This window comes from Colossoma macropomum, unplaced genomic scaffold, assembly GCF_904425465.1.
Source record: "Colossoma macropomum unplaced genomic scaffold, Colossoma_macropomum, whole genome shotgun sequence".
NCBI classification, from domain to species: Eukaryota; Metazoa; Chordata; class Actinopteri; order Characiformes; family Serrasalmidae; genus Colossoma; species Colossoma macropomum.
In genome coordinates this window covers 33,671,007-33,684,030 of record NW_023494800.1, presented here as the reverse complement: position 1 = coordinate 33,684,030, position 13,024 = coordinate 33,671,007, and the positions used below count along the sequence as shown (strand labels likewise).

At 41.8% G+C, this 13,024-nt stretch overlaps 1 protein-coding gene across 4 annotated transcripts in view; it reads left to right on the top strand.

Annotated features, from left to right (window-relative positions):
• lrrc8aa (leucine rich repeat containing 8 VRAC subunit Aa) overlaps nt 1-13,024 on the top strand; it is a 49,049-nt gene that overhangs the window by 22,810 nt on the left and 13,215 nt on the right. For 3 of the 4 annotated variants that reach the window (XM_036589059.1, XM_036589061.1, XM_036589060.1), the window contains exons 2-4: nt 4,465-4,612; nt 6,976-7,527; nt 11,855-12,463. In XM_036589059.1, the coding sequence (XP_036444952.1) occupies nt 4,475-4,612; nt 6,976-7,527; nt 11,855-12,463 (1,299 nt within the window). In that variant the 5' untranslated portion in view covers nt 4,465-4,474. Of the gene's footprint in view, nt 1-2,211; nt 2,223-4,464; nt 4,613-6,975; nt 7,528-11,854; nt 12,464-13,024 lie in introns of those variants that run through there. The other variant, XM_036589062.1, reaches the window with a different exon arrangement.

Sequence of the window (13,024 nt, the reverse complement as noted above, 5' to 3'; positions counted from 1 at the left end):
CCAAATCCTGCTCTCCCATATGGGGATGAGTGACTTAACCATTAGGCTAAACAGCCAATTACACAGCACACACACGCACAGCTTAAAACTCCTCCATCCAGAACTACAACCCTGTAAAAATGTTTTAAACATGAGAATTGTTCTCACGTTTAGTTTTGTGTTTTTACATGACTATTGTCACAACAGACATATCTAATAACTACACAAAAAAATCATAAACAAAAATATTTATTTGCTCTTGTGTACCTATGTAGCCTACACAGAAAAAGCTGTTGTCTTTCAATACAAAAAAAATGTGCTTACAGTTCTGATGTTAGTAACTGTTCATATTTAATTTCTGTATCGGCCGATACCCAGAGTTCAGGTATCAGAAGAGAAGAACTGGGATCGTGCATCTCTAATATCTCCTCGTTTCTACACCAGTTGTCCATTTTATCAGCTCCACTGACCATATAGTTTCACTTCGTAGTTCCACAGTTACAGACTGTAGTCCATCTGTTTCATACTGTGCTACCCTGTTCTTCAATGTTCAGGACCCCCACAGAGCAGGTACTGTTTGGGTGGTGGTTGTGTTGAGGTTTAGCGGTGTTCCTCCACCATGTTTGGTTGTTTCCTATTCAACGTAGGTTTTTGAGGGGGTGGGGGGGGGGGGGGGGGGGTTAAATTATGATTTTAGGAGTACTTTTAACAACTTGACATGTTTTAAGGGGATTGTGGTGATTAAGTGTGCAGTTTGCATGATGCTAATTGGGGTTGCTAATAAACTTCCATTACTGTTTTAGCAACACAAAACTGACAAAAGCAAACTTCAGACACCAAACATGTCTTAGATGACTGCATTTGGTATGAAGGGGGTCAGAAAGTGTGTTAATTTGGTCAAACTATCGTTTAAATCGATGAAATAGTTCTCGCACACAGAATATGATACTGTGCTGAGTGTGAATCTGCTGTGTTTGTACAATCTGCAGACATAGGAGTGTGTTTCGATCCTGACAGAAGGACAAAGAGAAAGGGTGTGTGTGTGTGTGTGTGCGTGCGCACGCTGTGGTGGTCATTACAGAGATGAGTAAGCATATAGGACGAGGTGGAAGAAAGTTTAGGGAACACATTGTGACTAATCAGAACATCACACTGTATCATATGGATGATTCTACTGAACTGGTTTAAAGTCAGAGCCGAAACACATTTAGGACTTTAACTGACTTGGACTTTAGACTAACATCCTTCTGCTTTGAGTGACCCTAAACCTTAATTATGATTATTTTATTAAAGCAAATGATTGATCGTTCCATTTAGTCACTACCAAGACAATTATTATTCAAATGTTTTTATTGATTTTTCAATATTTATGCACAAACACTACCAGACAACTTCTAGACAAATTCTCCTGGCCCCAAAACCCCCCAACAGCAATCCTTGCATACACATGTTCTAAGACCTAACTAAAGTCAAGGGGAGAAAAACAAATGAGGGGAAAATGAGAAGGGAAAAAGAAGAAGAAGAAGAAAAAAAATAATTAATTAATTAATTAAAACACATTACAGGACCTTTGATATGTTTAATGAGTGAGAATGCTCAGTCTCAAAATGTGTCAAAAATGGTTGCCAGCATTTATAAAACCTCCTGGTTGAACCTCTGATAATGTGCTTCAAATGTTCAAGTTTAAGATGTGCCATAACCTCTTTGATCCACTTTTTATGGGATGGTGCCTCGGCCCTCTTCCACCTACGGAGGATCATGCGCCTAGCCAATAACGTGGAAAAGGCTATGACTTCTGACTGTTCTGAAGTTGCTTGGGTATCTTCTGGAACTACCCCAAACAAAGCCGTAAGGGCATTAGGTTCGAAATGTGTGTTCCAGATATGTGAAAAAGTATTAAAGATGCCTAGCCAAAAATCCAGCAATTTTGGGCATGACCAAAACATATGGCTTAAGGTGCCTCGGTCCCGCTTACACTTAAGACAGGTTGGGTCTGTATCTGGATATATTCTTGCCAATTTATTTCTGGATAGATGTAATCTATGTAGCACTTCAAACTGTAGTAGTCCATGTCTTTTGCATATTGATGATGAATGTACTAACTCTTTGGATAATTTCATATAGTACAGATACCACCCCTCTGCCTAAAGGGTTATGTTTAAGCATTCATGTACCCAGTTTCTCAGACTGTTTCGGTAGTGACAATTTTGACTTATTTTGAGCAGAACTCAATAACACAGCCAGTACATGACAAACAAACACAGCTTTGAACAGCTGTTCACACAGGAAAGCATCATATTCTTAATAAAACAAAAAAAGGTTTACTTGCAGGAAATGTTTCGGTAATGACAACTCTTATTATTCCATGCTGATATTTTAATTTGATTTAATTTCCAGTCAAAATAGCCATTATGTACAAGTTATTCATTTTTCAGCAGCAGGAAGAAAACGTTGTCACTCTTTACCTTCATTCCAGCTTCCATTCCTTTCAGGAGACTCACTTTTAGTTCCTCAAAGAATCTGCAGACACACCTCCAAAGTTCAGTCTTAGAAGCTGGTTGATGATTTTCTGAAGTAATCAAACACATTCAGTGGTGTTGAGGTCTGGACTCTGGGGTGGTCAGTCCATCGTTCAGCTTCTTTGTTTGATGTGTCTCTTTTTCTCAGTGAGGTTCTTCTTGACAGCTACACATCCTTTCAGACCCACAGCGCTGAGTCGTCTTCTCACAGTGGAAGGATGGACAGAAACACCTGTGGATGTTTTCAGATCTGAAGCAGCTTGATTTTCTCCTCTATCTCAGAGATGAAAGCTTTAAGTGCTGTTTATCTGGCAGTTTTGGGGTCGACCAGCTCTTCCAGGTGGTTGTTAGGAGTGGTCATTACTCATTTTTTGAATGTCTTGTTTTTTCAGGCTTTCTCCTTCTTTATGCAAGTGGATGATCTTATATCTAATATTCTCAGAACGATCTGAAAACTGAATAGCTTGTAATTAATGGCTGGTTGGCAGGAATATAAAAGAATGAATCGTCACTAGCAATGACACTAACTCAACTCCTTTCTCTTTCTGACGTTCAGCTCTGCCTCATTCTTCCTGTTTAGATCTTCTTCTGCCTTTCGCTTGCTGGTGGTAACTGCATCCCTCTAATCACTTTTAAACATCTGCCTGTTATGAGCTCATGTGGTATGACCTTATAAGGTATAAAAACAAAACGACTTCCTGTAGTGTCCTGCGTGTCTCCGTCTCTTCTGCCATGTTTTCCCACGCTGAACAGTGACCAGTGCTGAAGTGGCCTCTTAGTATGGCGAAATTACTGCAAAGAAACTGTGCCATTTATAACATCTGCTATGATTTAATAGGAGGTCGATGAACCAATCAGAAGAATCTAGGTCATGTGACATTGTCAGAGTCTAGAAAAGTGTCTTAGGGTTTTTTTACCACTAAACACTCAATTGTAGGGGAGTAAACAGTGCATTGATACATCTGATTTGACTCCTTCAGCTGCGTTGATACTGGAACGTTAGAACTGATTGAAACTGATTAGAATGTTTAACGCTTGGGTAACTTCTAGGCTTCATAACTTCAGAGCAGTTTAGACTACAGACATGATACACACATCAGACCGTTCAGCAGACTCAGTTCAAATTAGCTAGTGTGACGTCATTGAGCTGTGACGTCATCATCAGTGAGTAATTTGGCTCAGAAAATCACCCAAAATCCTGATATTATTGCTCTGCTTTTGTCCTTCATATTCCAGCAAAGGGTTAAAACAGCGACATGATTCACACATCAGATCACTCATCAGACTCCACCCTCACCGTCCAAAGTGGTTTCATCCACCTGTGACCGTCCATCAGCCAGAAATCCAGCTAAACCAAAAAACCAAATCACCCAAACCCACTCGCTACTGTTATACTACATCTCTGCTTTTAGCCTTCATATTATAAACAAAGGGTTAAAAATAGCGACATGATTTCACACATCAGAACACTCAGAGGAACCTGCCCTCACTAGCCCTCACTGAGAGAAACCAGCTCTAACATCCCACAACCCAGTAATACAGCACAAACACACAGCCAGATCACTGTAAAACCTGCTGTTAGCTCTGCTTTAGCCCTCATATGGCAACAAAAGGGTTAATAATGTACGAGCTCATTTATTTTGCGCTAATTATGATTCTGGGGCTGCTGTTGTGCAAAAGGAAGAACAGATTTGCTTTGTGTTGATTTTTATTGTGTAAATAGTTCCTCCGTTCTTTGTTCAGCTTATTGATTTTAAAAGTACTTAAGAATTTATGTGCTTGCTTGCTTGTATTTACCAAGCTCTCTCTCTCTCTCTCTCTCTCTCTCTCTCTCTCTCTCTCTCTCTCTCTCTCTCTCTCTGTCTGTCTGTCTGTCTGTCTGTCTGTCTGTCTGTCTCTCTCTCTCTCTCTCTCTCTCTCTCTCTCTCTCTCTCTCTCTCTCTCTCTCTCTCTCTCTCTCTCTCAGGTAATCCATCATGATTCCCATCACTGAGTTGCGGTATTTTGCTGACACGCAGCCGGCGTACCGGATCCTGAAGCCATGGTGGGACGTCTTCACCGACTACATCTCCATCGTCATGCTCATGATCGCTGTGTTTGGAGGAACACTGCAGGTGACCCAACTACATCCGGATCCCTCCAACTCTCCTGTCTTTTATAGTCACTGTCAGAGCCAGTGTGAAGCCCAATCTCGCATCCCTGTCCTGATTTCTCTTCCCAAGGACCCTCAGCCAGAGTTAGCACGTTAGTTTTCACTTTCATGCAGTGAGTACAGTTAACTGTAAAATGTGTGACTAGCCTCTACATGCAGCTTCATAACCCGTTTATAAACCGACTAATAGCTCAATCAGAATAAAATACGTCCACGTGTACACCTCAGTCAGAATAGACTAGTTTGGTTGAGGCCATTCAGAATACAGTTTCTGTCCGATTGATCGAGGTGGGTAATCCTGTAAATAATCAGTTAAATAGAAGAATAATATCAGTGTAAACGCCTGTATCTGATTACATTCCCTATCGAAAAGTTTAGGCCCGTTCTGATCATGTTCGTCACGTCATAGTGAAAGTTTATACCGTTCAACATGGCGGAGCAGAAACTGGTGTGCAGAGGAGACGAAGTTTATGCTCTGATCTTTAAAAGACGGCGGTGGGACGGACGTCCAGCTTATGTGTCTCAGAACACGACGTCTTCCTCTCGGCCTTCTTTAATAAGGACATGTGAAGGACGTTTTCCTGAATCTGACACCATTTTAAAGTAAATAAAAACACAAGCGCTGCTCACTGCTGCTCATCTCACTCTGACTGGACTCACGTGATGCTCGTTGTCATGGTAACGTCTACACTAAGTGGTTCTCTACGCATGCGTGTCATTTTGGATCTGATTACTTGTAGTGAGCATGAAAACAGAGATATTCTATCTGATTGTTGAGTAGAGTGAGAATAAACACCTCAGTCTTCATCTATAATCAGAATGTATTCAATGTATGATTCATCCAATAACACTGTGAATACCGTGAGCGGAAGCCAGGGGACGTAAGATTAGGACGGGGATGTGAGATTGGGCACCCAGCTCTATCTGGTAAGCAACATAAGCTTATGCCATTTCATGAGGCCGAATAGCCAATCGTGTAAAGGATAAAGAGTTTAAGAAGGAAAAGGAAATTGTGCTAGCAAGAATGTAAAGCATTTATAATGCTAAAAAAGCACACCTGTCTCCACTGCTATATTAAACTAAGCTTAACTTAGCTGGATTAGCGTGGTGAGACAGAGCCCTGTCTGTAACTTATATTGTATCTCATTAGAACCCCAAACGAGCATCTAGTCATGAGCAACACAATTTAGCCAGTAATAAATCTACATACTTCTGAGAGCTTGTGGTGGTCACTGTTATTAGTTATCCACTACATCAGCTAGCACAGGGGTCGGCACCCCAAATGTTAAGAAGAGCCATTTTGTCCTTCCAACAAAAATCAAACCACTTTGGGAGCCACAACACTTTGTTCATTTCACCATCTTGGCTGTAAATATGTCTCACTATGTGCTGATGTTCTAGGATAGGATAAAAAATACAATATAAATGAAAACACACTTGCTTTGCTCTGCTTTAAGCTTTAGCTCAGCTATAGCTGCTTTTCTCGCATCTCCAGCAGGAAACTTTTCCTCAAAAGTAGAACAGTTTCTTCTAAAATGTCTCTCAGTGTTCAACTTTTTGCGAGGCTGGAGTCGCTTCTCTTTCACAAGCTTCTTGTTCGAATTTTACCGTTCCACCTTAAATGGTGCCTGAGGTGCTGGAATGTAACTGCAGCAACATTTAAGGTGGAACGGGATAATTCAAACAAGAAACTGACTTCATCTTCATGACTTTTTGGTGTTTGAGTTTCTCGTTGCAGATTAAACGTATCAGGAAACCAGCTGGAGTGATTATAAGCACAAATATGTCCATTCGTTTCCAAATTATCGATGTTCATCTTAAATCTTTCTTTTTGCTGTTTCGTTAGCTACTGGCTAGGCGAGATTGTTGTCTGTGTTGCTATGGTGACCAGCAGTCTGCGCTGATCTTCAGGGTTAAAGGGTGAATTAGCAGTTCTACATTAACTCCAGAGTTTAAGACCATTTATTGTTAAACTGTGTTGAACGACCAGCAGAGCTTTATTTTACTGTAAAAGAGGATTATTTTAATCTAAAATCTAATTCTGCTGTGGAGCCGCATGTTGCCGACCCCTAAGCTAGCAAGATGAGGGGGCCCAAAATGAATCCCGCTTAGGGCCCTCATAAGGCTAGAGCCGGCTATGAACGGGGGAAAGTTTGATTTACGTTCCACTTTTTCACTAGACCTCAGCCTGGATACTGAAATGTAAATGATTCAGATTATTTGTATAGAGTAAATGATTCATTTTCCAGGCATTTCTTCCGTTGTGGAATATATAAGTGTGTAAAACTCAGATAAGAGCAGTAGTTTGTGTTTGTTCTGCTCCAGGTGACCCAGGATAAGATGATCTGTCTGCCCTGTAAGTGGGTGGTGAACGAGAGCTGCGCACCACTAAACACCAGCGTCCGGCCCAGCTCGGAGCCGCGGGGGATCCAGTATGAACTGGACCGACACCAGTACAACTACGTGGACGCCGTGTGCTACGAGAACAACCTGCACTGGTTCGCCAAGTACTTCCCCTACCTGGTGCTGCTGCACACCCTCATCTTCCTGGCCTGCAGCAACTTCTGGTTCAAGTTCCCCCGGACCAGCTCCAAGCTGGAGCACTTCGTGTCCATCCTGCTGAAGTGCTTCGACTCCCCTTGGACCACTCGGGCCCTGTCCGAGACCGTGGTGGAGGAGACTGACCCCAAACCCCCAGGCAAGGCAGACGGCTTCATTGACAAGAAAACGTCCAGCATTAGTGACCAGGACGTGGAGGCTAGTGTGCCCATGCTGCAGCGGACTAAATCCCGCATAGAACAGGGCATTGTGGACCGCTCGGACACGGGCGTGCTGGATAAGAAAGAGGGAGAGCAGGCCAAGGCCCTGTTTGAGAAGGTCAGTGTGTGTATTAGAGCTGCAACCAGTGTGTCTGTCAGAATGACTGTGTGGATCATATGAACATTATAGAGGCTTTTTAAAGGAAACAGTAGAAGCCATATCGCCCCCTACACTTCCTGTAGTGTATTACAGTCTGTCAGAGTGACTGTGTGGATCATATGAACATTATAGAGGCTTTTTAAAGGAAACAGTAGAAGCCATATCGCCCCCTACACTTCCTGTAGTGTATTACAGTCTGTCAGAGTGACTGTGTGGATCATATGAACATTATAGAGGCTTTTTAAATGAAACAGTAGAAGCTATATCGCCCCCTACACTTCCTGTAGTGTATTACAGTCTGTCAGAATGACTGTGTGGATCATATGAACATTATAGAGGCTTTTTAAAGGAAACAGTAGAAGCCATATCGCCCCCTACACTTCCTGTAGTGTATTGCAGTCTGTCAGAGTGACTGTGTGGATCATATGAACATTATAGAGATTTAGATTTCAGTATCTTTGCATACTGAAAAAATGTAGCATTTAATAGTAGAGGCTTACAAATGCAAAAAAAAATGCAGACATTTGAGCACAGCAAGCCAGTGTCACCTCAACCTTTTGCCCTCCTGGGGTACAGTACATACCTCCTCAGATCGTTTTGAAATATTGGTCAAATACAAACATCTGTTGATAATAATGTCTTTTGGGCAAATATCTACGATACTGATACAATTCTGATATCATCGTGCATCCCTAGTATTACTGTAGATGTTACAGAGTTTGTGTTACCATTTTTGTGTGAGTTTTGCCAGATTAACTCACACTGGTTTGTCAGCTGCACAGAAACTGTGAAAAAAAGCAGAGGATGTACAATCTGAGCTTAACAGCCACAGAGCTGAACTGTTGAGCTGTTTTTGTTGTAGTTCCATGACTGACCGAGAAGGATGAAGCGTACAGACATGCCATTGGCAGCCATGAGCTAACACACTGACCACAAGCTAACACACTGACCACGAGCTAACACGCTAACCGCAGGCTAAGATGCACTCACGAGTAGAGTGCTTTTCTCTTGTAGTCAATTTTGAAGTAAAGAGGAAGCTTTTTTTGCGGCAGAAGGATGATCCGCCCGCATTGTGGGCCTGCTTGTTTATTATTCATATATTCATATTATTTCAAGAGCCTCGGCTCAAACCATACAGTACCATCATATTGTTACAGTTGTAAGCAAAGGTTTGACAACCCTTGGTCAGCTTTGCTGTGTTCATTTTTAAGTGAAAATAAGTGACCATGTCCTCTACAGGGAGCTTAAATGTGCCTTTTTTTAGTGCAAAACTTTTATGTTTAATTTTTATTTTGTTCAGTATGTTTAACGTCTTGGAGGGGTCAAATAAAAACGACTCAACTTTTGCACAGGCCACATTTTGGGCATTGTTATTTCTTCCAATATGTTAAATAAGCAGTAATAGAAACGTTTTCACACATTTGGTGGAGCAGTTTTCATTTTCAGAGATGAGCAAGTGTGACAGGGTCTACATTAAAAGTAGACTACTGAGGCTGCTTCAGTGCTGGAAGGACGAGTGCTGCGGATATGAGAACGTAAAAACCTGTCTGTGTTCCAGAGAAAGAGTGACATTTATCTATGAATAAAAAACAATTACGTTGTTTACCTTACGTATCTAACGTTAGATAGATTATCCAGTAAACTTGTGTTTATCAATATGTTTTGGTGCTTTTAAAGTTATTGTTAGTGCTAGTATGAGGCTGATGGCTTCCTATTCGCTAGCTTTTTTTTTTTTTGCATTCCACCTTAAACGATACAGCAGTTATGTTCTTGTCAGTGAATTTCTGTTCCACCTTAAACCCTGTAGCAATTGCATTCTGGTGCCAGCAAATTTCAGTTCCACCTTAAACCATGCAGTAATTATTTTCTGGCACCAGTGAATTTCCGTTCCACCTTGAATTGTACAGCCGTTACATTCTGGTGCCAGTAAACTTTTGTTCCACCTTAAATGGTACAGCAGTTATGTTCTTGTGTCAGTGAATTTCCGTTCCACCTTAAACCGTGTAGTAGTTACATTCTGGTACCAGCAAATTTCTGTTCCAAATTAAACTGTGCAGTGCCTAAATGCCCCAGAATGTAACTGCTGCACCGTTTGAGGTGGAACAGAAAATTTTAGAAGGAAGGCCACCTTCAGCCTCATACAAACACTAATGTTGGACTGTGGGAAAGCACCAAAACATACCGATCACCGTACAGCGCCCTGGTCGAGCTCGCTCATCTCTGAAAACGGAAAGTAGTGTAGAGCTGGAGTTACAAGCGTGTGACTGTATGTGACGCCCTACACGTCGAATGGGAAGTCGTATCTTTTCCTTTGGAACACCAGGCACGGTGGAGGTGCTCCAACTCCAGAAAACATGCAGTTCATACATTAACCAGATCAAGATAGGAATGAAGTGAAGATGAAATGGACAGCTGATTAAATAACGCGATTATCCTAAGAATGGGTCCGGGCTTCAGTCCAGGCCTTCACCATTACGGCCATTAAACACCCCGTCTCGTCTCCTCGTTTGCTGGTAATCTCCGAGAGAAAGAGCACAATCTCCCTAATTGTTTCCTGATGGGCTGACAGTGTCCTCTAAATATAGGCTGATCTCAGAGTAAATATCTTCTCGTGTGTCTGGAGAATGGCGCTTGAGGTCATCTGCTCCTGCCCTCGGATGTTCCTGACCTTCCACTGCTGAGAGGCCCTCATAGCGGGGTGTTAAAATTAGGACTTTGTTGTTTGTCGCATTCTTAACATTGTACGACAGATGTACTGATAAACTGGATGTTCTGCGGTCTGTTTTTCTTTGTTCATCCCCCATAGCGCCTCAACCCAATTACTTTAAAAGATCTCAGCCTGCATTGTCCGAATTTATTTGGGCGGGGCACCCTCAGCGGCCTCGAGTACGTTTATGGCAGAATGGCTTAAGCCAGATTGGCTGTTAGATAGTTCCCAAATCCTCCTGCTAATGCTAATCTTGGTAGCATTGTGCGCTTTCAGAAAGTAAAGCAAAGGTTCTGGTTAGGCTTCATTAGCTAAGTTTACATTTCGCCTGTAGGGCTTGGCAGTGTCGTGTCATGGTGCAGTGTAGGGGTGGGCGATATGGCAAAAATATCACATCACAATACACGATTAGCATCACAATATTTAGTTTTTATGATTTTTAAGAAGTTGGTACAGACAAAATAGAACCTGTAGTGTCATATTTAAGCAACACAATAATAATAATAATAATAATAATAATAGAAATAATAATAATGAAAAACCTATAACTCCAGTGGATTTTATTCAGTGTTTTGCAAACTGCACTACATCCAATTAAACAGGCCTAATTTTCCTGTCTTTGTAATGAGACATGTAGATACTCAGGGCTCTTTAAGTACTGATGATACCCACTATTTACTCAGAAAAGTCTATTGTGCCATAATTTAGCACAATAACAATAGAATATTGTCATATTGTGGGTGGAATTGAATGCGTCTAAATTGGGGAGAAAATCGGGGGGAAATAAATAAATAAATAAAAAGTCATATTACCCAGCCCTAATGTTGTGTCTTATGGATGATTGAAACCTTGAAACTGAAATATACAGGCTCAAATGTATGTTAATTTCTGTTACAAGCTTCAAATAAAACATGGATCATCTTTTACAAGCTTCAGATCTTGCTGTTTAATCTAGAGTGACCTGAAAATGTACACCAGCGTAAGTTTACTGCTAACATGCCATTGGAAGTCCCATAGAAGATATTAGCTTAATTGTAGAGTTTTATTGTCCCTATATGCCACATATAGGATATAGACAGATTAATGAGCCTGTCGTCCCATCATACAGAACTCTGTGGCTCCAACACAACTGAATGCTGACTTGAATCAGGTCCATTGGAGCAGAGAAATGACCAAACTGTGTATGTCTAAGGCCCTCAAGAACCAGAGTTGGTGACCTCTGATGTACATTTGTATGCAAACCTTTGAGCGACCCCACTCAGATGACATATTTTGTTGATTTTCTAAGTGGAAATGTATTACTGCAGCCGTCTGCAGAGAAAATTTAGCCTATTTATTTTCTGAGTTTAATATACTGCAACAAATTAAACATGCAGTATACAATGTGCCACAACTTTTGCACAGGCCACATTTTATGTTTATCGTTCCCCAGTATGTTAAAATCAGCAATTAAACAGGAATTGTGTGTACTAAAATATGCAGTAGTGTGTTCTCTGTAGATCATGTGTTCACTTATTTTCATAACAAAGTATGTAATTTGACCAGCTGACCATAATAACCTAATCTGCCTCTCTTCAGGTAAAGAAGTTCCGGATCCACGTGGAAGAGGGCGACATTGTATACCGCCTCTACATCCGGCAGACCATCATCAAGGTGATCAAGTTCATCCTCATCATCAGCTACACGGCGTACAACGTTGGCCACATCACCTTTAACGTGGAGTGCAGGGTAAACATAGAGCAGCTAACGGGTTACAAGGTGTACTACTGCGCCCACCCGCTGGCCACGCTCTTCAGGATCCTGGGCTGGTTCTACGTCTCTCTGGTCATTGTCTACGGCCTCATCTGCATGTACACACTGTGCTGGATGCTGGGCCGCTCGCTCAAGCACTACTCCTTCGAGTCCATCCGCGAGGAGAGCAGCTACAGCGACATCCCAGACGTGAAGAACGACTTCGCCTTCATGCTGCACATGATCGACCAGTACGACCCACTCTACTCCAAGCGCTTCGCCGTCTTCCTGTCCGAGGTCAGCGAGAACAAGCTGCGGCAGCTCAACCTCAACAACGAATGGACGCTGGAGAAGCTGCGCCAGAGGATCACCAAAAACTCGCAGGACAAGCTGGAGCTTCATCTCTTCATGCTGAGCGGCATTCCCGACACCGTCTTCGACCTGCTGGAGCTCGAGGTGGGTGGGCGTGGTGCAGCTATGTTAGGCTGGGTTCACGTCTCGGATAGTCCTGTTTTTTATTTATGTAATTAGACATAATTAAGTCTTTGTGCCAGATTTATTAATCATTTTTTGCGTGCCTTTTTACAAATCCAGTTTCGAAACAATTGGGACCGTATGTGAAATGCCAAAAAAAAACAGAAAGCAGTGATTATTAAACTCTGTTTAACATGTATGAAATTGAAAACAGTACAAAAGCATATTTGATGTTTTTAGCTTCATTGTTTTGTCCAGTTTTGAAAGTGGAGTTTTTTACTCTTCAGTTATACAAGTCGTACGCTGCGCAACGGGAGGGGGTCTTTATCACATTTTGCACTTTATACTGCACCACATGTTTTTCAATAGGAGACAGGAAGGCCAGTCAGGCACCAGCACTCTACGATTACGCAGCCGTGATTTTGTAACGTGCAGAATGTGGCTTGTTGTTGTCATGTTGAAATAAGCATGTCCCTGAAAAAGATGTCATCTAGAAGTCGGCATATGTTCCTCCAAAATGTGTTCAGCGTTATCCACTAATAC